This window comes from Rhinatrema bivittatum, chromosome 3 (genome assembly GCF_901001135.1).
Source record: "Rhinatrema bivittatum chromosome 3, aRhiBiv1.1, whole genome shotgun sequence".
Taxonomy (NCBI): Eukaryota; Metazoa; Chordata; class Amphibia; order Gymnophiona; family Rhinatrematidae; genus Rhinatrema; species Rhinatrema bivittatum.
Window position 1 is genome coordinate 290,325,494 of NC_042617.1, and position 24,539 is coordinate 290,350,032.

Consider the following 24,539-nt stretch of genomic DNA (forward strand, 5'->3'; position numbering starts at 1 on the left):
CACTATTGTCCATACCCTGACAGGTAATCAAAGAGAGGTCCTGAATTTATCCCCATGGCATCTGTAGACTTGTAATTCCAGCTTCCATGAGAAAGGTCTGACTACAAAGTCCAAACTGCCACAGGGGTAAAACCAGAACTAGGCTCAATCTGTCAGGGTAGATCTGTGCCAGGTAGTAGCTCTGCCCTTGCTCCATGCCACCTCCAAGAAGCTTCTTTCCTTATTATTAACTGTGAGTTCATTCCTACATGATAGGAGCTATTCTGCATATTTTTTCAAGAAGCTGACATGTTTTAGAATCCCCAAGACTTCTACCTCTGTCACAAAAGAGTGTCTGTGGGCTCTCGTGCCTCAGTTCCAATGAAGCCCAAGTGCTGAACCTCATACAGACTTGTAAAGTAACCCAGTTCATGAGGGGAGACTCTTGGCCAGTCCTGGTTTTTGAATTTACAATGGCAATGCATTGTGGGATTTGTTGGCCAAGTAATCTATTTTAAATCAGCACTATAGTCACCAGAATGCATCAGGCAGAGGGTGTCAAAAGCAAGCGCCAGCTCCAGGGAATAGGATACCTGGCAGCTCCACTGCTAGGCTTAAGGTGTAGCAGAGTTGAGCTCTCTCATTATGGTAAGCAGTGGCACATTATCGATGCATAAACTGGAGGTTGATTTCCTTCTCAGGCACCAGCAGTGTCCTTGTCATGGGTTGCACAATATTGTCCTGATGCTCTGGTCTGACTTCAAAATGAATCAAAATCTGAAAAAGAGAACCAGGAATGGCTTATAAACTAAAACAAAACAGAATGGTGCTAAGGGACTAGGTCAGAGAAAACAGGGGAAGGGAGGTGTGGCACCACAAGAGATGGATTCTTCATGCAAACAAAATTGTGTAACAATTTATTAAAATTCACTTTAAGAATAAATACACTAGTTTTTCTGCTTAATCTGCTCTCTGGTTTGTAGGATGGCCAACTTCCTTTCTTCACTTCCTTCCCCCAGTTTTGGTTTGGAAAATCAAAAGTGGTTTTCTTCTCTAGAGTTTTAGGGCACATCCTTTGTTTTCTCCATATGTCCCACCTTCAATGCTCAGCAATTTTTTTATCCCCTTCCCTAGATCTGTGCCTCGACACAATCCTGTCCCAGAGGTCTACAGACAACTCCTTTGACTTCATGGCTTTGGTTTGGCTCTGACCTGCACTGTCAACTGTGGGACCTTTATATAGACAGGTGTGTGTCTTTCCAAATCACGTCCAATCACTTGAATTTACCACAGGTGGACTCCAAGTTGGGGAAATATCTCAAGGATGATCGATGGAAACAGGATGCACCTGAGCCCAACTTTGAGGGTCATAGCAAAGGGTCTGAAAATTTACTGTATGTAAATGTGATATATCAGGGGGTTTTTTTAAAACTAATTTGCACACTTTTCTACAAACCTCATTTTGTTTTGTCGCTATGGGTTACTGTGTGGAAAAAGTGAAGGGGGTCTGAGTACTTTCTGAATGCACTGTATGCTAACATCTGTCTTAAAGATCTGAGACTGCATTGTAGAATTAGAATAAAATGGCTGCTGGAAACTACTAGAGAAACAGAGATGACACAAGGCTATTTCAAGCTAGGGCAGGGATGGCGAACTCTAGTCCTCAAGTGCCACTAACAGGCCAGGTTTTCAGGATACCCGCCAAGAATATGCATGAGATAGATCTGCATACAGCGGTGGCAGTGCATGCAAATCTTTCTCATGCATATTCATTGTAGCTATCCTGAAAACCTGGCCTGTTTGGCACACTCGCGAACTGGAATTTGCCACCTCTGTGCTAGGGTTTAATTAAATATATTCCTTTAGAGGAAAAGCTTTGCCTTATTTAGAAGTTCCAGTTCCCCATGTTTCAGATAACCTTTATATTTCTTGTAAAATAACCCGCCCCCCCCCCTCCCCTTGCAATTCCCTATATTTCAGCTCTGTCTTCATGTCTGATATATCCCGTGGTATTACCTCTGTCTCTATGAATGTTTCCCATCTTGTAACACTCATTATAGTTTATATGTTTTATCTGTAAACCCTCATGAACTAGTCATTCTCACATGGAATGACGGTATATAAAACGTTTACATAAATAAAAGTAAGTTGTTTACTGGATAAGTTGCCCGTTAAAACACGTAGACCTTTCTCCTCCAAGGCAGCACAGGGGTTGCCAGGTTAGAGGTGGGAGATAATCATCACACGTGGCACGCGGTGCAAAAACCATCTTTGCGAGGCTTTTGGCTTTTTTTTTTCGCCCATGATGTAATGATGACATCAACAGCCGCTACCCCCTGCCAGGCACAATTTCAGCACACACTCACCCTGGCGAGGGCCAGGTACACCTCCAGCTCAGCAATCCTCCTGCCGATGCAGCTCCTCTTACCAAACCCGAACGGGATGGAGGCGTAGGGGTGCAGAGATTCATCTTTCCGCAGCCAGCGCTCCGGCTGGAATTTGTTGGGGTTCGGGAAGAATCTCTCGTCTCTGGAGGTGGCGTAGTGGCACAGGGTGATCAGCGTCTACAGGAGACACAAAGCGGGGGGGGGGGGGGGGGGGGGGGGGGGGGGGGCGTCCACGTCAGATGATGCAGCCTGCACATCGCCCTTTGTTATCTTCAAACAGATGGAAGAGTGCTCCCGGGTATCGCACAGGCGGCTCACCTTTTTTGGAATCGTGTACTCCCCCACGCGAATATCCCGGTCGGAAATGACTCGAGCATTGCCGGGAACCACCGGATACAGCCTGCGGAGGGGAAAAACGAGCCAGAGTTACCGAGTGTAGAATATGGGGAAAGGGGGCCTCTCTGCAGGGCAACCTTGCTGAGAACTCAGACCTGGCGGATAAAGGGATGGAAGCTGGATGGGGAGAAGGGAGGAAAGAGGCTGTGCCTGACGGCTCCCTGCTAAGAGCCATATAAAGAAGGCCAGAAGCTGCCAGTGCTCGCGGCTCTCACCTGAGCACCTCCTTGACGACGGCTTTCAACAGGGGCATCCTGGCGACATGCGCAGCGGAGGGAATGGGCTCGCCCTGTACCACCTCGCAGATCTCGTGGTACAGCGCTGTCTGAATAAGTGGGTGGCGCGAGAGCTCATAGAGACTCCAGGAGAGAGTGCTCGAGATCTAATCAGACAAGAAGGAATAGAGAGCAACATTTAGATCCAGGCTGGTGAGGGAGAAGAGAACCTGGCATGGCAGAACGGTCCGCCCCGGTCACTCCCAGACCTCCATCCACCAGTCACTTTGCAGCCTTCATCAAATCACACACAGTCTCCCCTGAGGCTCAAAGGAGCACCGCAAATTCTTGGGAGCAGGGGAAATAGAACAGAGTTATGTACACTCATGGCACAATAGAAACAGAGAATGTTATATTACGAGTAGAAGCTCTGAATGTTCCTGTGGCACACTGCTATGCCTTTGTGAAGCTTTTCCTGTGCCTCTTCGCAGGCATCTCAAGCAATGCTCCTCTTCCTGAGACAGTGCCCCACATCTCCTGCTTGCTGTTCCAGCCCCTCCCTCCTGTTCCCACAGCAAGCAGACAGCATTGCAGAAGACTGGAGGGGAGTGGCAGGAGCAGAGAACCCACACAGCTCCAGCGAATGACAGAGAAGAACCTCTGCTCCCTGCTCCAGCCCCTCCACTCCCCTCCTGCCCATTTGCCAACACCACCTGCTTCCTGGAGCACAGGGCTCTTCTGCTGTGCTCTGTTTGCTTGGAGAGCCCCTGCCTCAGGCTTGTGATATCTTTGGTGAAGGGCTGAGGGCAGAGGAGGAGGGAAGTCACTCGGAGCTTCAGTCAGGCCTGAATGATTTGTGGGAAGAGGAGGGGGTGAGTGCTTGCAAGGGAGCAATCAAAAGGTGATGAATGTTGGGGAAAAATAAGGAGAAGATTGAATGGTTGGGGGAAGGGGCAGGGGGCACAGGACATGGCCATATTATGCACTGCTGCTTCTACCAACTGGGAGGGGGGAAGGAGAGGATCAGGAGGACAAGTGGGGAGACACATTGGAGGAGGGAAAGGGAGAGGTGCACAGACTAAAGTATACCAGGGATCATGGGTGAGATTTGGGAGAAGACCAAACAGGATAGGGGGCAGGGAGGAGGAGGAGGCAGAGAGGATTGGGGATTGAGAGAGAGAAGACCCTGCATAAGGGGGAGGATGGATAGGGACCCAGAGAGCGAGAGAGAGAACAAGGTATTTGGAAGAGGGAGATGGAGAAATGACTCAGGAACAGGGAGAGAGAAGGAGACCAGGAAAAGGGGGAGAGAGAGCACAGAAGAGGGAGGGAGGACCCAGAATGGAGGAAAAGGGAGGACTGGAAAAGAAGAGAGAACTAGGGATGGGGAGTGAGAGAGGACCCTGGATTCGAGGGTGATAGAATGAAGGAGAGAGAGTAGGAGAAGGCAGAGGAGGAGGAACAAGGAAAGGAGAGCATCAAGGGAAGGGAGCAGAAATACTGAAGGAAGAGAAAGTATTAAAATATCAAGTCTGAAGGAAGGAGACAAAGAGGGAAAGAGGACACCAGAGAGGGAGGGAAAACCAAAAAAGAAACAGAGAGAAGACCAGAGAATGAGAAAAAGACACAATGAGCCAGAAAAGCAAGCCAAAGGTTAGAAAATGTATTACCAGATATATAATATTGCAGTGCTAGTTCATCAGTGTAAAAATCCTGAGACCCAGTCCTACACAGAGTGGGGTAGATTTTCAAAGGGGTACGAGCGTACGATACGCGCGTACCCCCCGAAAACCTACCCCAAACCCCCCCTGCGTGCGCCGAGCCTATTTTGCATAGGCTCGGCGGCGCGCGCAAGCCCAGGGACGCGCCTAAGTCCCGGAGCTTGCATGGAGGGGCGTGTCGGGGGCATGTCGGGGGGGGGGGCGTGCCGCAAGTGACGCGGCATTTCGGGGATGGGCCCGGGGGTGTGGTCGAGGCCTCCGGACCAGCCCCCGGGTTGGGTGATGGCGCACCAGCAGCCTATTTACGCCTGCTTTCCGCAGGCGTAAATCTGCCAACAAAGGTAGGGGGGGGTTTAGATAGGGCCGGGGGGGTGGGTTAGGGAGGGGAAGGTGCGGGGGGGGTGGAAAGAAAGTTCCCTCCGAGGCCGCTCCGATTTTGGAGCGGCCTCGGAAGGAACAGGCAGCGCGCGCCGGGCTCGGCGCGCGCAGGTTGCACAAATGTGCACCCCCTTGCGCGCGCCGACCCCGTATTTTATAAGATACGCGCGTATCTTATAAAATCCAGCATACTTTTGTTCGTGCCTGGTGCATGAACAAAAGTATGCGCGCGCGGAAATTTATAAAATCTACCCCAGTGTGTATGTTGGAAATAGCTGGATTTTGTTGGCCAATATTTACTGTTTTCTGGTGTATAATTAATTCTCTAACATGCAGGACAGACCCGACAGCACAGAGGCTTTTATATTAGGCCCACAAATATTCTGTGGTAGGAAAATATATAGAATGTTCTTTGAGGTATATTCTGAGAGTGGATCAGTACAATTTTCTGTGGAGACAGTCCACCAGACCCTGTCCCCCCTACCCAAGCCACCACCAAAATGAACAGCTTACTCAGTGCTAGCACTCAGGGAACCAAGACCCACCCGAAATCTGGTAACCTTGCCCTGCCTTCCTCTCTCCTGCTGGCAGGAGAGCAGAGCTTCTTACCTGTGGTCACCTCCTCTGCCAGTTTCAATCTGATGTTTGAATGCGTGGGGCCCTGTAATCTTGCTGGACTCACTGGCCTCACACACACAGAGAGTGCTGCTCGCCTCCTGCCGATGGGAGGGAGAGGGCGTGAGAATCGTGCAAGATTCGATTCTGCCTGCCCTGAGGATGGAGCAAGCATGAGGGTGCGCCACGAAATATTAACAAAAGGCTGAGAAGCACTGCTGTGCCATACTGCATCTAAGAATGAAATGGGTGGGATTCAGTGGCAGGGCGGAGTATTCCTGGAGCGTATCTACTGTGAAGCAGCGGAGACTTCACAGAAGGGCCGAGTGTTCTCCTATCTGCCGGCATGGACTGAGTACTAGAGGTGTGAATCGTGTGATCGATCGTCTTAACGATCGATTTTGGCTGGGGGGGAGGGAAATCAGATCGTCGTGTTTTGTTTTGTTTTGAAATCGTTAAAAATCGTAAATCGGGGGAGGGCGGGAAAACCGGTACACCAAAAAAACCCTAACACCCACCCGAACCTTTAAAACAAACCCCCACCCTCCCGAACCCCCCCAAAATGTTTTAAATGACCTGGGGTCCCGGCGCGATGATCCCGGCGCAATGTCCCGCTCTCTGCCCATGGCTGCTGTGAAGAGAAATGGCGCCGGTGGCCCTTTGCCCTTATCATGTGACAGGGCAAAGGTAGCGCCGGCGCCATTTTGATTCCTAGCTCCCAACGTCACGCGTCCAGGAGATCACTCCCGGACCCCCGCTGGACCCCCAGGGACTTTTGGCCAGCTTGGGGACCCCCACAAGACTTGCCAAAAGTCCAGCGGGGGTCCGGGAACGACCTCTTGCACTGGAGCCGTATTGCAAAATGGCGCCGGGCCGGGCCGTATTGCGCCGGCCGTATTGCGCCGGGCCGGGCCGTATTGCGCCAGCCGGGCCGGCGCAATACGACCCGGCCCGGCGCCATTTTGCAATACGGCTCCAGTGCAAGAGGTCGTTCCCGGACCCCCGCTGGACTTTTGGCAAGTCTTGTGGGGGTCCCCAAGCTGGCCAAAAGTCCCTGGGGGTCCAGCGGGGGTCCGGGAGTGATCTCCTGGACGCGTGACGTCGGGAGCTAGGAATCAAAATGGCGCCGGCGCTACCTTTGCCCTGTCACATGATAAGGGCAAAGGGCCACCGGCGCCATTTCTCTTCACAGCAGCCGTGGGCAGAGAGCGGGACATTGCGCCGGAATCATCGCGCCGGGACCCCAGGTCATTTAAAACATTTTGGGGGGGTTCGGGAGGATGGGGGTTTGTTTTAAAGGTTCGGGTGGGTGTTAGGGTTTTTTTGGTGTGCCGGTTTTCCCGCCCCCTATTTAACGATACAATACAAATGCCCCTGACGATAAATCATGGGCATTTGTATTGTATCGTGCACTCTAACGATTTTGGACGATTTTAAAATTATCTGACGATAATTTTAATCGTTCAAAAACGATTCACATCCGTACTGAGTACACCTTTAAACTCGACAAACACATGGCACTGGCGTGTATATGCTGAACTCACCGTGTCCACGCCAGCTAGCAAAAGCTCGGTCACATTTCCATACACGGACTTCATGGGCAGCTTCTCCTGAGCCAGGTAATAAGTGAGATACCTCCCTTCCACCTTCTCCCCCCGGGACACCTTCTCTGCCACTTCAGCCATTCTTCTGTCGATGTGTCCCTTAGCTGAAAATGAAACAATTCCTTCAGGACCATGAAAAGAAATCAGTTAGCAGGGGCAGCGCTCGCTGTCCCTTCAGTTGGAGGACTCTGCCTCACTCTCTGAATGGGGCTTGGTTGTTGGCTTTAAGAATGAAACTGAAGGCCTTTAAATATATATTTATTTTCTATTTTTCTACGGCCCAGCAATTTTTCCTTTGCTTTGGCTCAGTCGGAGCTGAAGTCACGAGCCTTCATTTTTACAACCATCCGGGGATTTCCCCCCTTATTTTACAATCCCTTTTAGTGACAGTCCTCAGCCTGGGGTAAAAACGAGAACCAATGCAAAATTCAGGCTTGTTTGGGACAGATACAGAGGGTGAGAAAGGAAAGGTGATCAGCGACTGAGTAAGGACTGCCAGGTCAAAGTTGGCAGGGGGTCATCTGGGCAGACTGAAGAGGGCTCAGGAGATCAATCCTTATCAGCCAAGAGCTCTGCATGACCATGCCAGATAACCCCCGCCACCACGCTCTCCCTTACCAAAAGCAAACATGTAATCCCAGGAGTCACAGAACTTCTGCCAAGGCTTCCTGCAGATGCGGTGCAGAAACCTGGGCATGGCCATGGTGAGCAGCGTCATCACGAACATGGTGTTGATGGACCGGATGAACCGCTCAGTCTCCTCCGGCACGTTTGACTCCAGGCAGCCGATGCGTGACTCAAAGAGAACAGAGGAGATGCCTGTGGAAGGGCATGGAGAGGGTCAGAAGGGGAAGGTGGGGGGGGGGGAGGGGGAAGGGGGGAGATTGGAGAGCTCTTCAGATGCCACCACAAAACCATGAGGACATTCATTGTCAGATGGTCGCTCTGGACAGAATACATCCTGAGCTTCCCATTCCAGTCTCACTCCACAGTACAATGAATGTGTTCTGAAAAAATTCTAACCAATAAACTGAATGGATATGAGCTGGAAGCATTAATGAAACAGTTGGGGGAGGGGAGGGGGCGGGAAAGGGGAGCAGAAAACTCCAGAAGCCTCTACAGCATTGTTTGTCCATTCCCGTTTTTGATCTCCCACCCCAAAGAGATTTGCTTCCTAATTAAAATCACTGCCTTCCGACGAAGGTTTGTGTTCGGGAAGCTGCTTTGCTAGAACGCAGTAAGAGACCGGAGCCTGGAGAGGCCAGCATTGGTGAAGGGCGGCAGAATGAATGCTGTCTTATCAAGGACAACACGGTAGCTGCATAATAAGTGGGCGATTTTCCAGAATATTCTTAAATGTAAAAAATGTTCACTTGGTTTGCTTTCCTAAATCTGAGAGAATTTCTCCAGAGGAAATGTTTATAAAATATCTGTTGGAAATTTTGAAAGTTACCCGAGAGGCTTTACCTCTGGTTCCTAGGGTTTTCTTTTTTTTGTTGTTTTTTTCTTTCCTTCACCTAAACGAGTGCAATATTGAAGCTAAATCTGAAATTTCTCCAATTCCTTCTGACAGCCTCAATCTTTTTTTTTTGAGAGGGAGGGGGCGTTCTAGAGGAGCTTTCGTAACTCCAGCAACTCCGATGGTGAATTCTGCTTTGGAATCAGACCGTGATTGGGTATCAAGGATTTACTTTAAAAACATAAGGACGAACTCTTTGAGAAAGGAGAAGTTTCCCCAGATGTGGCAAAAGCCACCGGAAAGGAAAGGAGGCAGTTTCTGTTGGTATGCCGCTGAGGCATTACAGATGGGAGCTTTAACTTTTCTGAAATTCCTGTATAAATGCGTTATTCAACATAAAAACGTAAAACAGATTTATTTTGACTCTCCTCTACTTTCCCTTTTCCTGAATGATAAAGTGGTTTCGGGTTTCAGTCTAGCGAGTGTGTCCAGGGATATTCTGACACCTGAGGGCTAAGGGTTATCCCTGCCTCCTTAGTTAGATTTTGATGAACCTTGTTGGGGGTATGATGTCATGCCTTTTTCCTGAAGACTGTTTGTCCTTTTTGACCTTTTAGTTTTGGGATTCTTTGCCCCCTATTATGAGTAGGTTGGAGAAGGTAAATTGTTGGATATTGATGGTCTGCTCCCTTTTCTTCCTTTTTTGTGTTAAATTTGCTTTGGTCCTCTCACTTTTCTTAACAAGATGCAATTTAACAGGGAAGACAGAATGTATCCATTCTAGAGCTGATGCCTTTTGATGGGACAACTTCAATTGAAAGCATCCGATACAGAACGCATCCCGGGCTTCACATTCCATTTTCTCTGTGCAGCAGCTGCGGTGTGCATGCTACTTTCTTGTAAGTGATTTTTAATTTTTGACCATGAAACTGAGCAAATGCATGCCTGGGATCATAAGTGGAATTTTCCATGAGGGAATGGCAGGTGGTGAGGCTAGGGGTAGGGGGTGTTTAAGAATCACCTTCTAAACCAAACTTGTAGAACTCGCTGGCAATGTCTCTGACCAGCAGGCTCTTGTTCTGTCTCTGCTGGTGCTCCAGGCGCTTGATCAGGTCGGTCACCACGCTGTTCAGCGCTCCACCGTAAGCCTCCACTTCTTTGGGCTTTAGCATGTGCTTCCCAAGGATGCTGCGGAGCCGCTGCCACTCCTCCCCTTCCCTGAAACAAAACAGAGATGCAACAACTCAATTCAGCATCCTTTGTGGGCTGTGGTTTCTATTTCAATAGAAAACTACACAGAAGTACCAAGGACCTGATTTCCCACAGACCCGGAATGGGAGGGAGAGGGGGGAACCTTATGAACGAGGCCCCAGGGTAGAAACTAGGGTTATCCACTGGCTGCAATGTCTGAAGGATGGACTGATTCAGTCCTGATTAATTCTCTGCTTCACAGACAGAAATGTAGTACTGATTTCCCTAAAAAAAGTAGGGACTACATTTCCATTCATGCAATGGGGTAAATCCAGGCCTGGGCCAACCTTTTCAGCTTGACTTGGATAAAATGGATATTCTAGCACCAGGTTAGTGCAAGGCCCTGTCATAGCTGTAATGATGATGACCCCCGACCGCCCCCCTCCCCCAATGGAACAAAGGAGGCTCTGGAATGGGGATCATAGAATGAGGCTGAAAAAGGGTAGACTCAGGAGTAATCTAAGGAAATATTTCTTTACGGAAAGTGTGGTGGATCCCTGGAACGGCCTCCCAGTGGAGGTGGTGGAGACAAGGACAGTAGTATCTGAATTCAAGAAAGCACAGAGGATCTCTGAAGGCATGGTATGGATTGTGGAGCTGAGCAGTTGGTGTGGATGGCCAGACTAGATAAGCCGTATGGTCTTTTTCTGCCATCAATTTGCTTAGCAAGAACTTTGGGGGCTGGCAGCCTCCTGGATATACCGAAGACAAGACACTTGGGACACAGGGTGACCAAAGACATCTGGAGTAGTCAAGACAAAAACAAATAAAGGCACGAAGCAGAATCTCAGCAGATGAAGCAGGTGGAAGGAAGTGCCAGACCTGGTCAACAGAGTACAGATAATGATCAAAGGGCTGCAATGGCGACCAGAAGATTTGTGGATAATGGAGGTGTGAGGTAGGATAAAGGATGACCCCAGTGTTGTGGAGAGAGGAGGGGAAATGGAAAGGAGGTCAGAGCAGAGAAAGGAAACAGAATAGGTTAGATTTATGGGTGATAAGGTCCTTCGTGCCCAAGAAGAGGACTTCAGTTTTCAGCTGCAGGAAGTCAAGATAAGGCCATGAGTTGATTTGTTCAAGCCCCGGGAATAGGCTATGAAATACAGAATCATTGAGTGAATTGGGAGCGGTGTGTTGCTGACTGTCGTCGGGCTACAGGCAGTGGGTAAGAGCCTCAGAGCAGCAACCCCGGGGGGCATAAAAGGGTAACAAAATTGACATCATAAAAGAAAATCAAAAGGGTCGCTCCAACAGTGACGGTGCATCATCCAGTGCATCCTGGGCATGGCAGATGCCACCAATCAGAAATCCCATCACAAAAGGCTGCAGGAGATGGGACAGACATCATTTGCACGTTACCCTATGCAGTTTTTTGTTTCTTTTCTCAGTCTTTAAATTACTCACATCCTGCTCTTCCCCCCTCCAGGTGGCAGGGCAGCCAGCCAAGGACCTCAATGACAGAAGAAGATTAAGAAAGGCCTGAGTCACTGGTTACCCAGGGCCAGCAGGGCTGCTCTACTCTAGCGTCACCACGTACGCAGATCCAGGCCCTGGTAATTCCCCCGCTTGCATGCAGTTGCAGGAGAACCAAAAGCGCAGAATTGTGAGGGAAAGGGAGATGTGTTCAGGATGCCAAAAGTATTTCAACAGCTTAACCAGCAAAATCAGCTCAGAAACCTCACTCAGTCTTAGGCCGCTGCCCTGCTCTTAATAGCAGTAAAGAGACTAAAAAGTCTTCTTTGTTTTAACATCGATCCTCTCATCTAAACCCAATCCCAAAATGCTTCAAGACCATCACATCAAAGGAAGTATACTCACTAGGGATGTGTTTTTGTTTTTAATGACATAGGCAATGTCATTATTTTGTTTCATATCATTCCTAAACTGAAACGATAAAAATATTCTTGAGACTTTGTGTTTTTTTTTTAAAAGTTCACACTAATTCAAAAATAGTACACACTAACTCAAAATATTGTGCACTAAAAAAAAATTTAAACAACGAAAACAAAGTTAAAAAAACGGGGGAAAAATGAAACGAAACAAAATGAAAGTTTTATTGATATGCACCCCTAATACACACTGCTGAGTTACCAAAGGAGCACACGCTGCACAAATAACACTAAAAAAAAGCATTGATTTACCTAGGGAGTGCACAGTACAGAGATAACACCAAAGAGGCCCCGGCCTGGTCATTCAGTATTAGTCCTGTTCATTGCCAGGGAGGGGACAAGAGTTTGATTCCTGGCTCAGGTTTTCCCACAGCCCATGTCAGCCAGAGGCACCTGAGGGAGGGAGTCCCACTCACTGTGCAACAACGACCCCTAGTGACTGGATTTAGAGTCCAAGATTGCTAGGACTCTGGAAGGACTATCGCTCCAATGACCTGGCTTAGTGAGCTGGGAGGGGAACAATTCCTGGGAAATTGCGATTAAAGACGCACGATACCAGATTCCATCATCAAAGGAGAGCACGTTATACTAATAACATTGAAAAGGCCCCTGAGTTACCATTTGTTACCACCTTGTGCTACTTCTTCAAGCAGGAAATAATCTATAAAAATTGTATGCGTCCTTCAGAAAATAACTTTTTTTTTCTTTGCATATTTGATCCTATGTACACATTGATAAAAAAAAAATACAAAGAAGTCAATAAATATTGGGACTAAAACTAGAATCAAAAAGGAGAGCAAACCTAGTCTCACTCCTTACCAGGGCCCAAAACTAAAAAAAATCTATTAGGTTGACCAGCTGGTTCTGGTTCTGGTGTGCATGGACTTGTAGTTATCCTGCCTTTCTCAGAGAATTCAGAACTAAAGTTCATAGACAGTGGCAGTAAAACCAGGACTGGATTAGCCTTTCCTGACATAACTACAGCCAGTTAGTAACCCCAGTTGACTGTATTGTTAATAAACTTCAACCACATTCAAATAGCACCCAGATCAGCCTTTTCTATCTGTACAATCCAAATGTAAATAAAGAACTAAACACCAGCTGGAATGACAAACATCTGATTCACTGCGTTAATGCGTGTAGATGACTGTCAGAATTTCATATTGAACTCTCCAAGCCACTGGTAACCAGTGTAGTGATGAAAGACTTGGTCACATGGTTTTGTTCCAGTAAGGAGTCTGGCGGCCAAATTCTGTACAATCTGAAGTGGATGAGCTACACTGGCAGGGAAGCCAAGGTGTAAAGAATCACAGTAATCTATAGAATTTAACAGAAGAGCTTGTAAAACGGATCTGAAGTCCTGAGGTTCCAGTAAAGATTTACTATGTCTCAGCAGACATAATTTATAAAAGGAGGATTCAAACACTGACGAAATGTGATTTTTCATTGACAGATTAGTATCAAGGGTTACACCGAGATGTCTGGTAATTTTTCTGATGTTCGATTGCTGATTTAGAAAGGTGAATGTCGTTGGAATTATATTGGATGGAGACTTAACTGCTAATAGTAACAGTATTTCAGGTTTTTACAGTTTATGATGTTCTAGCCATCTTTTAAATTAAGAGTATGAGACCAAGAAGAAGTATATGGTATGAAAAATTGAATGTCATCTGTGAAAATATTATAGTTAACGCCTAGGCAGGCAAAAGGTTTGACCTAAGGGGGCTGTGTACAGATTAAATACTATGGCAGATAAAGCTGACTCTGTTATGATCAGGATTGTGAACCCTTGGACCGGCGGGAGGTTGAATCACCCGTCTGTTCCCCCATCGGGTGGCGAGGCGGAACAGAAGATGGGACTGGCTGGCCCTCGGCACTGAAGACTGAGCCGGTCGTTGAGAGAGCGAAGGGTCGTGATGTCGGAGCAGAGCCCACTGGATCTTTGCCACTGGAAGCCTGCAGTCCCCCCGGGAGGAGCCCATAGGGACCCGGGCTGCTGGGACTTAGGTGGGCCCTTGGAGACGATGGTCCGGAAGAAGTCCGAGGTCGAGTACCAGAGGGTCATCGCTTACCAGTCCGAGGTCACACGCCGAGGGATCACCACTTGCCAGTCCAAAGTCACTCACCGAAGAATCACCGAGAAGAAGCAGGAACCAGGAATCAGGAACTCGAGGAACCAGAAGACTCACCGAAGCAAGCAGACTCGACTTGGCAACACTGAAGTTGCCAAGTTGAGGAATGACTGTGGGCAGTCTCCTTATATACTTCCCTGTGCCTGGCCCATCAGGCACAGGTGAAGTCAATTTGAGGAACGAGGCCCCTTTAAATTCTGTAAGGGGGCGCGGCTTCACGCCTAAGAGCATGGCGGCCATCTTGGATTCCCGGCCGCGGAGGAAAGCGGCCCGACACCACGAGGGAGGAGCAGGGACGCCTCTCACCCCGTCAGTCACTGCGGAGGTCCGCGCCGGTGTGCGGGGGCGACTGGGGCTGGACTCCCGCGGCCTCCCCGATGCTGCCGCGGCGACCCCGCCGTGGCTTGTCACGTAGGGGATCGCAGCCGCGGAACACAACAGACTCTTGGGGAACACCAGAGTTAATGTCAAACCAATCTGAAGCTACTGATCCAATTCTAATTTATTGCATGCAGTTTTCTAAATAGGAAATGAACCAAAATAGTAATGTGTCAGAGATGTCTATGGATTGTAATGTAGTTAGTAAAATAGAATGAATAACAGTCTCGAATGCTGCACTTATGTCAAGTAATACCATCTGTGTTTTCTTAGGTATTGGGGTGACAGAGGCCTGTTTCAACACAATTAATATTGTGCCAGTAGTTAATGACAAATTTACTAAAACAACTAAAAACTGGGGAATTTTGTTTCTAGCATATTTTAATAGTGCTGGAGGGCATGGATTTAATGGGCATGTAGAAGTTTTTAATTTTGACATAATATGCTGAACGGTGTCAGAAGAAACTGGTGTAAACGAGTCCCGTTTTTTATCTGGGTTAGCTGTACTAGACATCGTCGGGATTTACCCCATTACCTCACCGGGTAGCCATCATTCATTGACCCCCCCCCCCCCCCCCCGATAAATCCCCCTCCTCCTTTCTCACCGACTTTGATTCCGGACTTTCCTTCTTGCTTGACCCATCTTCCTCTTCCCTTATTCTTGGCGGCTTTAACCTCCATGCTGCTGACCCCGCTGCCTCTTATGCCTCAAAACCCCTTTCCTTAACCTCTTCACTTGATCTCCAGCTCTGCAATGCCGTCCCTCCTCACAAGCATGGCCACTGCCTTGACCTAGTCCTTTCTTCCAAATGCTGTCTCTCAGACTTTTCCACCTCAGTCCTTCTCTCTCGGACCATCATCTGAGAAGTTTCGCACTACACCACCCTCCCCGACTGTGTCATCCAATCACCTTCACCTTCAGGAATCTCCAGGCTGTCCACCCTTGCATCCTCTCTACTACTGAGTCACATCTCCTTTCCTCCACTCCATTGTTTGAGTCTGTTGACATAGCAGTTTCTTCTTACATCACTATACTCTCCTCTGCGTAGGACACTCTTACTCCTCCCATTACCCATTCTCTCAGGCACACCAATCCCCAGCCTTCGCTCACCCCCTAGAATTTTCTTCCTATGCTCCTGTGTCCATTCTGCAAAATTTGTCTCTGGCTAAAATCCCAACGCCCATGAAGATTTCAGGCATTTCAAATTCACGCTGACCTCCCTCACGTCAGCTATTGCAATTGCCAGACAAGACTACTGTGCCCATTTGACAAACTCTTGCATACAACCCTCGCCGTCTCTGTTCCACACTCAGTTCCCTCCTCAGACTTCCTTTGCCTCTCCTCACCCCCCCCCCCCGCCCCCTTCACTCTCTGCCCAGACTATGACTAACTGCTTTCCTGATAAGATTCACAAAATTAGTCTTGCATTCTCGACCCTCCCTCTCCCTGTCTTTCTTCTCCCCTTCCCCCAGCTTCCACCAATCTCTCCTCCTTTTCTGAGGTCACGGTGGAGGAAACTGTTCATCTTCTTTCTTCCTCTGACCCCATTCCCATCCAGTTCCTCAGCTCTATTTCCCTGCAGTCATCCTTCCACCTGTCACATCCTCAAATCTATTACTTTCCACTGCCATTGTTCCCGCTGTCTTCAAACGTGCCGTGACCACATCACTCCCCCAAAACTCTCACTGGATCCGACCTCTCCTGCCAATTATTGCCCCATCTCCCTCCTACCTTTTGCTTCCAAACTGCTTGAATGTGCTGTTCACCACCTCTGTTTTGACTTTCATCTCAAGCCGTCCATGATCCACTCCAGTCTGGTTTTTGCCCTCTACATTCCAGAAAAACAATATTTACCAAAGGCTCCAATGACCTAGGGCCAAAACTAAAGGCCTTTACTCAGTCCTTATCCTCCTTGACCTATCTGCCGTGTTATGACTGTCGGTCGCAGACGGCTGCGACCGCTCCAACTCACCTCTTGTGCTGTCATGCTCTCCTCTCTGGGCGAACTCGCGGCTGTGGCTAGCCGCTCCCGACGCGTGCCGACTAGCTCCCGGGATTCTTCATGGCGGCCAGGATGCCACCGACCTCCATGTCTCCTCTGGGCCTTCCTAGGCGCGCGAGCGCGTCACTGAGCCTACCTTTAAGGGCGCTAAGGTGGGAACCTCAGGGGCGTCTCCTACTGATGACATCACTAAGCCTGGACTCTTAAGCACCGCCCGAGCCCTGCACTAATCGACTTGGCAACGAGTTCCTTCGCTTCTGGTTCCTGCTGCTGTCTTCTCGGACCAGTGATTCTCGTGTGCTGTGCTACTGGCTTTGGACTCTGACTCAGATACCCACTCCTCGGGGGCCCATTCACACTTCCTGCTAACCCGCTCCTCGGGGTGGTCCCTGCGCTTCCAGAAGCCCTGCCTGCCGGCTTCCCCGCTCCTCGGGGTCGTCCCTGGAACTGCCAGCTACTTGGGAGACTCAGCTTGGTGTACCCTGCTCCGCGGACCAGTGCCTTTTCTACCCCAGTCTGCAACCTGCTCTTCTCAGCTCCTTGGGGCAGCGCCTTCTTTCTACTTCAGTGACTGTGCTCACACTTCCCTGCTCCTCGGGGCAGCACCTTCATTCTACTTCAGTGACTGTGCTCGCGCCTTCCCGCACCGCGGGGCAGCGCTTTCGCTCTACTCAGTGACTGTGCTCGCACTTCTCCGCTCCTCGGGGCAGTGCCTTCGTTCCACATTTGTGACTGGGCTATGCATCTCCCCGCTCCTCGGGGCAGCCTACGTCACCATCTCAGAGGCTCGACTTGGGCTTCCCCGCTCCTCGGGTGAGCCTATGTGATTACATCAGAGCCTCCCTCGGCATGTTGCTCCGCCCCTTGGGCGTTCTCTCCTGCATTCCTTCTGAACTCTGTTCCGCACTCCCTGCTCCTCGGGGTCTGCTCTGCGCTTCTCTGTGGAAGCCTCAGCTCTGGTACCTGCATCTACAACCCAGTCTATTGTACTGTGTACTCTCTCTGAACTGTGTCCCTGCTGCAGCTGACCTCGCCCCCCGACAGTGAGGACCTGTGGGGCTCCTCCCTGCGGGCGGTACCAACTCTCACCTCGGGCCAAGGGTCCACTAATCCACGGATCCTAACATGCTGCTTTTGACAGTGTTGATCACCACCTATTGCTTGAGACTCTGTCTCACTTGGATTTTGGGGACTCTGTCCTGTCTTGGTTCTCTTCCTACCTCTCTATCACACTTTTAATGTTTCCTCTGGTGGATCCTCCTCTATTGTCAACCAACTATCAATTTGTGTGCTTCAGGATTATGTCATGGTCCCTCTTCTCTTCTCTCTGAATATATTTCCCTCGGTGCTCTGATTTCTTCTCATAGCAATCAATAACATCTTTATGTAGATGATTCTTAGATCTACCTCCTAGAACTATCTCTCTACAACAGAAATTTCATCAGGAGTCCAGTGCCAGATCTCAGCCTGCTTGTCTGACATTGCTGCCTGGATATCCCACTGCTATCTTAAACTCAACATGGCCAACACAGAGCTCCTTATCTCCCCCCCCCCCTTCCCCTAGCCCACCTCTCTCTATTTCTGTGGATAACACTGTAATCCTCCCAGTCACCTCAGCTCATAACCTTGGCATCATCTTCGACTCCTCTGTCTCCTCTACATATATCAAGAACACTGCTAAAATGTGTAATTTCTTTCTCTATAACATCACTAATATCTGTACCTTCCTTTCTGAATGCACTACTAGAACTCTTATCTAATCTCTCATCACCTCCCATTTAGATTATTGCAACCTGCTTCTCATAGGTCTCCCATTGAGCCATTTCTCTCCACTACAATCTATCCAAACTTCAGCTGTGCGACTTGACTTTTGCCAAAGTCAGTACACCCATATATCTCCTATTCTCAAGTCACTACATTGGCTCCCTATCCATTCCTGCATACAGTTCAAGCTCCTCTTAATCACTTACAACAGCCTTCATTCTGCAGTTCCTCACTACCTCACCTCTCTTATTTCTCTCTTCACCCCTGCTCGAGCACTCTACTCATCATCAAGTCACTCCTATCTATGCCCTCCTCCTCTACCACCAATTCCCGACTCTGCGCTTTCCCCCTGGTGCACCATTATGCTTGAAGTAGACTTCTTGAGCTGGTGCATCATGCTCCCTCTCCTGCCTTATTTACATTCCATCTAAAAACTCACCTTTTTGAGACAGCATTTAAAACTTAACCCCTGATTGTCCTGCTTACAGCCTCATTTAATTTTTAACCATTGTCTTAATAAATGAAATTCCCAGAGCCTCTTTTGCCCTGTATATTTGTCTTGATTAGACTGTAAGCTCTACTGAGCAGTGACTGTCTGTTATATGTTTTTTGAACAGTGCTGCATATGCTGAGTAGTGCTACGGAAGTGTTAAGTAGTAGTAGTTGAAACGCCACACCGATGACTGCCTGCAAAGGGATGAGGCTTGCATGACTTGGAAATCTTGCACTGGGATTAGCATGGGTATCAGAGTGACTAAGCTGATTCCTGCATGGGTAGAGGAGGAATGAAACACCTGGAAGGCATCTAGTATAGCTGAGTTTAAAAGGGATTTGGACAAGTTCTTGATAAAAATGTCCATAAACAATTATTAGCCAGGTAGACTTATCCCTGGGTCTGGGCAACAAGAAATGGATCTACTCTTTGGGATCTGCCAGATACTTGTGACCCAGACTGGCCACTGTAGGAAGCAGGATGCTGGGCTTGATGGACCCTTGACCTGACCCAGCAGAGAATTTCTTATGTTCTTAAAGACCCTAAATCACCTCCATTCCCAAGTCAGCAGGTCAAAAGCCATCATGGTGACGTGGGGATACTCTACTATGGTGGTGAAAGGTCGCCCATATGATAACATTTGGTCTGCCCAAAATTTCAGGACATTCCCTGCATGGTGCAGGATCTTACTGAGGCCAGCTTAAGCACTGAAATGTGCTCACCAGTGAAAAGAAATATGAGTTTGGTGGATGGATATGAGCACAAGAAGAAGAGAGAGCTGAAGCAGAAGAAGAAATTGAAGATAAGCTAGCAAGTGATTAGTGCAAGTGGTGTACTTACGCTGTGAGTAGTCCATATGCATGACCTCGGCACTGCCTGTAGTCCTTCCAGGAACATAGGTCAGATCTGATTGGGTGTTTCCCTTCTTGCCTCAAGACCTGTTCAATCAAGGCAGGATCCGCCACATGGACAGTCAGGATGGGCCCAAAACTTGCCTTCCACACTGGGCCAAATTTGGCTTTTCCTTCCAGCTAAGAAGGGAAAAAAATCATATACATATATATTTATATATATCAATGATTCAACCAAAATACTCCTAAACCAAATCATTTTAAAGAAATAATTTCATCCAAGCTTGAACATTAAGCAAGTTGAAAGATCTCAAAGTGGAAATATTTTTCCTTGACTATCAATGTTAGGTTCTACCTTAGGAGTTACCACCCAGGAAAGAGATCTAGGCATCATAGTGGATAATACATTGAAATCGTCGGCTCAGTGTGCTGCAGCAGTCAAAAAAGCAAACAGAATGTTAGGAATTATTAGTAAGGGAATGGTTAATAAAACGGAGGATGTCATAATGCCTCTGTATCGCTCTATGGTAAGACTACATCTTGAATACTGTGTGCAATTCTGATCACCGCATCTCAAAAAAGATATAGTTGCACTGGAGAAAGTGCAGAGAAGGACAACCAAAATAATAAGTGGCATGGAATGGCTGCCTTATGAGGTAAGGCTAAGGAAGGTAGGGCTGTTCAGTTTGGAGAAGAGATGACTGAGGGGGGATATGATAGAGATCTACAAAATCATGAAAGGACTTGAAAAAGTTAATATAAATTGGTTATTTACTCTCTCAGACAGTAGAAGGACAAGGGGGCACTCTGTGAAGTTAGCAAATAGCTCATTTAAAACAAATCAAATAAAATTCTTTTTCACTCAGCGAATAGTTAAGCTCTGGAATTCATTGCCAGAGGATGTGGTTACAGCAGTTAGTGTAACTGGGTTTAAAAAAAGGTTTGGATAAGTTCCAAAAATTCATAAACTGATATTAATTAATAAGCAATAGTAGCTTGAAATTTTGGCTTGGATTGGCCACTGTTGGAAACAGGATACTGGACTTGATGGACCGTTGGTCTGACCCAGTATGGCATGCTATTATGTTCTTATGCAAATGGAAATAATTTGTTGTCCTGATAATTGTAGGGTTCGCCATAGGGCAGGATTTCTTTATTCCATCCCCACAGGCACTTCAACCCTGGATTAGTGAAGCCTGAACACCTGGAATTACTCCAGATAAATCCACTAGGGGTTTAAGAGCAACCAGAAATATGGCATCCACAGGAGCCTTCCAAAACAGGAAGAAAATAACTTGTTTCCTTGAAAGGATGATTATGGCTTTGCTGCTTGGATAGTGTGACAGTGTAACAGGCTGCATTTATAGCAGTGTTTCAACTCGGGTGGCTTTCGTTTCCACAAACACAGAATAAAACAATTCTGAGGGATCAAGAAAGCAGACTGAAAGAGGCAAAATCGCATTTATTTATTTTACAATTCTTTAACATGGTTATCATCTATAAGAGGACATGGATCCTGATCTAATACTGATGAAATGCATCCATCTTTTAATTTCGGAATGAAAGGGGTACTGTAATGTCTTAAAAAAAAAATATGCAGAACTGGATCCTTGTTTATATTTGTGATTAAGTGCCACTTTCATGTTCCAGCCTATATACCCAGATGTAGATAAGATACATAGTTAGAAATATAAACTTTCTCTTTACAGAGCCCAAACACCTCCCTAGAGGTGATAAATGAGGTTGCACTGTCACATTAGGGATGGAATGAGAAGAGTCTGATTCAGACACAACAGTAATAACCAGAAGACTGAGCAGGGTAACAGGAAAGACTGGCACAGGGTGGGGGGAAAAAAAGATTAAATATAGAAGACAAAAAAAAAGAGTCAAGTTTATCGGCCTCATAATCATCCATACCCCAATAAAAATGGAATATTAGCAGTTTTTCCTTGAAGAACCCAATAGTGACAAGATGAGAGGACATCAGACAGAGAGTCTACCGTGCAAACTGGCTTTCTCGCTGAAACAGAAGTGAAGCCGGGTCTTATGACAGTCATTGCGAGCCCTCCCCCATCCCCCAAAATTTATTTTTCATTGCGGAATCTTAGTCAATATGAGACTAGCCCCATGCCCTATTGCATTAGATTGGAAATGATCATTCCGTGCCTCCCATGACTATCTGTGTCTTTTCTATGGTGACTAAGTCAAAATACCATTTCACCACCGGCTGCATTCAGAAAGTTATTTTTATATCAAAGCAGATCCTAATCCGCCCCTCTGTTTAAACATTGGACTGCAAACTTGTACAGGGAGCGGAAGAATTGTCCTGCATCTCTCTACGTTTTCCCTCTCTAATCGCCCAATAGCTCCCGTCATCAATCAAATGGGTTCGGTAGCGTCCCCCCGCCCTTGTCCAGCCTTCCTGGTGCTGAACGCAGCGTCACTGTAGTGTGACTTAATCAAGTTGCACCTCTACAGCTTATTCCTGACAAGACAAAGAGTTTTCCAGGAAAGGACATCGGAAGGGAAGAAACAGTAGTGTATCGAGCACCTAACAAGCTGGGGACAGCTTGGATAATCATTCTTACCATCAGTCTCCATTTAAAGCGCAAGAATCGCTTTTCTCCTTTTGTATTGGCAATCAAAATGGCATTTTATTTTCTATGCATTTATTTATTGCTGTAGTGCTAAACTATTAGGGGCCATGTGGCAGGATACAAGAAAGGAAGGTCTGGTCCCCTAATTTCATCAGTTTATTTATTTTGAGTACAATCATAAGGAAAAGCTTCTCTCTCTCTCATTGGCGCGTCTCGCCTTCTTAAAATAAGTAAATCACTCTAATAAAAAATTGAAAGACGATATTTTGACAACACTGAACGGGCATTTGAATTATAATACATTATATCTCTCTTATATAAATACTCTGAAAACAAATTAAACAGGATGTTCTTACAACCATAAAATGAACACATCGGACCCTGTAAAGATGTTCTTCATAAGAGAAATCATTTCCAGAAGAAGTGACAAATAGGGGGTTTGCGAAACTGTTTTTGTTTTCAGCAATGCAACCAACTGTAGTTTTACCAATGCAATAATGTGATACTGAATTTCATGCATACATTATACAGAAAAACAACTTGCGAAGACTCCTGTGATATAAGAAGAAAGCAACCGTCCAACACCACTGGACATGAAATACTTAAAATAAAATAGTGCTATATCAGCAGGCTACATAAAACACTACAGCTGCAGAATTAATGCTTCCTTACCTGTAGTTCGTGCAGCCTTGACAGCCCCTTTCTGCAGAACAGATCAGCGAGAAAACTGAAAGTTGAAGGGCCAGGGATGTCTGTCAAGGACCGGTGCCTCTTGATGGCAGCCTCTGCGCGTTTGGTGACCACTTCAGCCCACACCTCTGGGAAATACCTGAAAAACAGAGAGGACTTGCTGACCAGCTTCAGTGTCTGTGGCATTTTCCCCCTGGAAGGACGGGAATGAACTAAGAAGTATGCAGAAGCGGATTGGTAACATCTTCCCGTTGTCCGGCAGCTCCTATTTATACTGAAACAGACGCGAAATCTCCCGGCAAAAAACAACCCCAAACACCACCACGTGGAAGGACGGCCCCGCCCCCATGAGCCAGCCTCCCAGCCAATGGCTTCGCCGCTCTCGGCACGTGTCGGTGTCAGCTTAAGGATTTATGAAAGGGAGGCGTGGTCGGGGGGAGGGCTAATGATGAGGAATATCCGGCCCCTGGCAGCTCTTGGATTGTGCCAGGCACTTCGTCTCTGGCTGGTCAGGTCAACCCGGGGGCGGTTGTACAGTAAACTGGGCTGGTAGGAGGTAAGTGCATTGCTCATCTGCTCTTTGCAAGTAGAGCAGACGTCTCGGCCAGTCTTCTCCACATCCAAACACATTTAGTTCTCTGCAGAAAAATAACCTAATCGTCCTAGTAAGGAAAGGCTTGCTAGCAGTCTGTTTATCTAGTAAAGTTATATATCTAATAAGGATATAAAAAATAAGTAACTCGTTCTCATAAAATAGTAAATAAAACTATGAATATAAAGAGAAGACCATAACGATTTTAACAGGTTGACATCAAATCCAGTGATTAATTCTACATATTTTAATTTTAACCTATTTTCAAAAGGAAACTTGTGAAACGGTTATGTCTATATGTGTAGCCCCCCTTACACCCCCAATTATTAATTATTAATTTTTAATAGATTTTACATGAAAAAGGACATTCAAATACAGTCTTCTGAGGCAAAAATATCGCAATAACGTGTATTATATTTACATGCAGTGCTGTGGTGCCAGCCAGAAAATCCTGCAAAAAAAATAGACACTTGGAACCCATATTGTATTAGGCTTGTTGTAACTGTGTTGGATGTGAGCTTGGCCCTCAGAAAGCCATGAGTAAACTGAATTAAAATTACAATATAGTAAACCTTACTTACCAAAACTGCCATCACTCAAACAGGAGCAACCCTACCTATGAAAAGGTAACACTGCAAATATTACACCAGGCCCTAATACACCAGTATAGCAACTATTAGAAAAAAAGAGCAAGTCAAGCTTCTATAGATCCCTACACGGCAACTACATGCTAGCTGAATACCTCATCTCGATCACACATGCAAACACAGAACCTCAATCACACATGCAGACTGTCACTAAATACAGGGTAAAGAAACTATAAAGTATAAATAGAAACATGCAAAAAAAACTGAACTTGAAACCACAAAAAGCCAGACTCTTTGGGGCAGATTTTAAAAGCCCTATGCATGTAAATCCAGCTGGATTTACGCGCGTAGGGGGGTTACGCGCGCCAAGCCTATTTTGCATAGGCCCGGCAACGCGCACAAGTCCCGGGATGCGCGTATGTCCCAGGGCTTGAAAAAAGGGGCGGGGTGAGAGTGGTCCGGGGCGGGGTCGGGGTGTGGCCAGAGGCCTCTGTAGGGCCTCTAGGCCAAGGGATCACGCGCCAGCACGTGGCCGGTGCGCGCAACCTACGCCTGCCC

General features: G+C 47.3%; 1 protein-coding gene across 1 annotated transcript; it reads right to left on the reverse strand.

Moving 5' to 3' along the window:
• Nucleotides 1-209: 209 nt before the first annotated feature.
• On the reverse strand, nt 210-22,988 carry LOC115088754 (25-hydroxyvitamin D-1 alpha hydroxylase, mitochondrial). The gene is made up of 9 exons (XM_029596989.1): nt 22,785-22,988; nt 19,505-19,695; nt 9,776-9,972; nt 7,914-8,114; nt 7,236-7,399; nt 2,978-3,144; nt 2,685-2,766; nt 2,346-2,543; nt 210-756 (listed from the first exon to the last, which is right to left on the reverse strand). Exons 1-9 carry the CDS (start codon nt 22,986-22,988, stop codon nt 643-645), a joined length of 1,518 nt encoding a protein of 505 aa, XP_029452849.1. The 3' UTR covers nt 210-642.
• Between the last annotated feature and the right edge of the window lie 1,551 nt (nt 22,989-24,539).